Below are 3,477 nucleotides of genomic sequence, written 5' to 3'. Positions count from 1 at the left end.
ATTGAATATAAATTCAAAATCTTTATGTTGCTTATGTTTTATGTTTTAAATGTTGTAAATTGTAATCTGCAAGATGTGTTGTAACTACAGTCAAGTAGTAAAAAGGTAAAAAGAAAAACTGCAGAAAAAAGCATATTGTTTCCTGCTGCAGTGTAATGGAGTAAAAGTTAATCTATCTATTACAGTGGCTGATAATGAAAAAAAGTCTACTTTCAAAATATTTGTTTGAATATTTTTAAATGAAGATTTAGATGAGTCAATACATAAAATATGTTGAAAAAACAAAGAATATCTGAATGTTAAGGCTGGAAGATTTGGTTTGTGTAACGTAAAGAAACTTGAGGAGCTCTGCTTAAAGAATAGTGTCAGACAAAAAAAAATTTATTATAATTTAATAACAGAATGGTTAAAGATAAAACAGAGATATAAAATTGTTCTGCATCTTTATAGAAATGACATTAAAAGTGATTACATAAAAAAGTGACGTGAAAGAAATTAAATGTCAAACAGATGCAAACTTTTAAAAAGGTTAGAACTAAAAGAATAAAAAGGAAAGGAAAATTATACACTACAGACTGTTTTTAAAGGTCAAGTTTGAGAGATTTTGAACGTAGAGTGAAAAAGAGATCTGTGGAAAGAACTTCACAGCAACGAGGCCGCACAGCTGAAAGCCTCATCTGCCCCTCTGACACTCAGTCCTGACAGCTGGACACAGGAGAGACCAGTCCATAATGGTCCATGATAGTGGGGTGAGGTAAGAGAGGTAAGAAGGGGCAGAGAAAGTTAATGAGGACTTTTTAGGTGATTAGCATTAAATCTGCCTGAACTTTGCTAAATGAGAAGGCAGTGGTTGTTCAAGTTTTTGATTCACAACCTGAAATATGAATCTGCAATGCTGCATGAATTAACACTCCACTATCTTGTAGGGAACAAATGCATACGGAGTGAAATAAATGAAATGAGTTTGTTTTAAACAGCAAATTTGTTGGACACAGTTGGACAGTGCTGGTGAAGTACCGACTACACAGTAAACCAGTAACCCCTTAAAACAAAGCTTTGTCTACTTGTTACCCCTCATCACCAGCTGCAAATGGTGACTCATTCAACCAAACAAACCAACAGACCAATGGGGAAATTCTTTTTTCTATATTTTATTTTTGACATGCATTTTAACCCAGACACACACATGCAGTACAAGGTACAAGGGCTCATAGACATGCAAATGTGGAGAGAGATGGTGGAGTGATGGGCAGCCCCCCTGAGAAGCGCCCAGCGAGCGTTTGTGGGGGATCGGTGCCTTGCTCAAGGGCACCTCGGCAGTGCCCAGGAGGTGAGCTGGCACCTCTCCAGCTACCAGTCCACCTTCCATATTTTTGGTCCATGTGGGACTTGAGCCGGCCACCCTCCGGTTCCCAAGCCAAGTCCCTATGGACTGAGCTACTGCCGCCGTGTATTACATACACACACAAAGGGCTTAGACATGCAAATGTAGAGAGATGGTGGAGTGACTGGCAGCCACACATACCCCGCTTAAGGGCACCTGGGTAGTGCCCAGGAGGTGAACTGGCACCTCTCCAGCCACCCTCCGGTTTCCAAGCTGTGCTACTACCCCCATATGTACGTTGGTTTTTTAACTATGTGTTATATTTGTTTCAGGTTTAGTTTTTTTTATGACACAGTAAAATTATATTTGTTTATTTAATTATTTATTCTGTATGCTGTTGTCCTGAGAACAAATTTCATTCCTTTGTGTTTTTTTTTACATTGGTAATATGACAATAAACTAAACTGAACTGAACTAAATCTAAAGACATTTTAGGGCCATTTTATGGATTTTTTCTGCTTCATAAAAATGGGGTACTCCAGTAATTTAGTATTACATTCCCACTCCTGGTAGATATATGTTTGGGGCGGCAGTAGCTCAGTCCATAGGGACTTGGCTTGGGAACCGGAGGGACCAAATATATGGAAGGTGGACTGGTAGCTGGAGAAGTGCCAGTTCACCTCCTGGGCACTGCTGAGGTGCCCTTGAGCAAGGCACCGACCCCCCCCAACTGCTCACTGGGTGCTGGTCTGGCTGGCTGCCCATCACTCCACCATCTCTCTCCACATTTGCATGTCTATGCCGTTGTACTGCATGTGTGTGTGTCCGGGTTAAAATGCATGTAAATAAAAAATAGAGTGAAAAAAAAGAATTTCCCCATTGAGGGATTAATAAAGTATATCTTCTTCTTCTTCTTCATAAGGTTAAGGACCTCACCATTCTTTGGTATAAATGGTCCAAATCAAATAATGCAACTCAAAAAGTATTTTTCATTCGAACTCCTCTGCCTTCTGGATTCCCACTTCATGCCTAAGCAGACAAAATAAATACAAAACTTGGATGCTAGACAAAGCAGGGGGCGGCTGTGGCTCAGGAAGTAGAGCAGGTTGTCCACTAATCAGAAGATCACTAGTTTGATTTGCAAGATATGCAAAAAGGCGGTGCTGATCTGTGTGTGACTGCGTGTGAGCAGTGCTAGAAAGGTGTAATATAAGTATTTACAATTACAGAGCTTCCACAGGCTGACTTGCACCAACTATGACATGTAAAGTGAACTTGGAGTCACTGGAGTGGCCCGACCTGGACCCCAGATCAGGAACTACCAATGCATGCATGCACACTTTACATGGTGATGATGGATTGATGAATAAAGTTGAATTCTTTAATTGAACTCCTGCTGAACACGTTGTCTCAGTGCACTGCTCCTCTGAGAGTCATCCATCCATCACACTGAAGTCACAATCCATCACACACACCTTCACAGGTTTATCAACGCGATGACGTAACGCGCGACGTCAGCCATCGTTTCAGCACGCTATTGGCTAAAACCCCCCTCCCCCACCCAACCTGTTTTGTCTCGCAGCCAATCAGAGTGCGGAAACACTGAGCACACTGACTGCAAACACGGAAATACAGTGAGCGATAAACGCGTAGTTACAGTTTATGTCCTTAAATTACATCCTACTCAAACATCCGCGCAGGCAGACAGTGCAGCTGTAACACACAGCACGATAGAGTATTTGTATTGTTTCTCTTCTTCTATGGATTTTTTGCCGTTTCTGTCATGGGCCTGCATCGTGTTTACAGTCGGGATGTTCTCGACTGGACTGTAAGTTGAAATGCTCATTAATGTGCATGCTGCATGGCGACTTGTTATTCTCATTCCCTCCTATTATTCCATTATTATCCATTTATGGTTTGATATAAAACACATGCACAGATGATCTGTGCAATTTCCTTTTGCTTAATCTGGAGTCAGCTGCAGGGATGTTAACATGTGAAGGAATGTGCTGATAAATGATCCAGAGTCAAAGTGTGTTTTTTTTTGTTTGATTGTTTGATTGATTGATTCATAAATACTTGTGTTAACTTTTCTACCTGTGTGTGTGTGTGTGTGTGTGTGTGTGTGTGTGTGTGTGTGTGTGTGTGTGTGT

At 40.9% G+C, this 3,477-nt stretch overlaps 1 protein-coding gene across 1 annotated transcript in view; it reads left to right on the top strand.

Moving 5' to 3' along the window:
• The first annotated feature begins 2,911 nt into the window (after positions 1-2,911).
• Positions 2,912-3,477, top strand: part of slc50a1 (solute carrier family 50 member 1) — a 4,999-nt gene continuing 4,433 nt past the window's right edge. Inside the window, exon 1 of the mRNA XM_010729849.3 lies at positions 2,912-3,152. Coding sequence (XP_010728151.3) covers positions 3,085-3,152 — 68 coding nt within the window. The 5' untranslated portion in view covers positions 2,912-3,084. The remainder of the gene's footprint in view (positions 3,153-3,477) is intronic.

This window comes from Larimichthys crocea, chromosome XIII (assembly GCF_000972845.2).
Source record: "Larimichthys crocea isolate SSNF chromosome XIII, L_crocea_2.0, whole genome shotgun sequence".
Lineage (NCBI taxonomy): Eukaryota > Metazoa > Chordata > Actinopteri > Sciaenidae > Larimichthys > Larimichthys crocea.
This window is presented reverse-complemented; position numbering and strand designations above follow the sequence as displayed.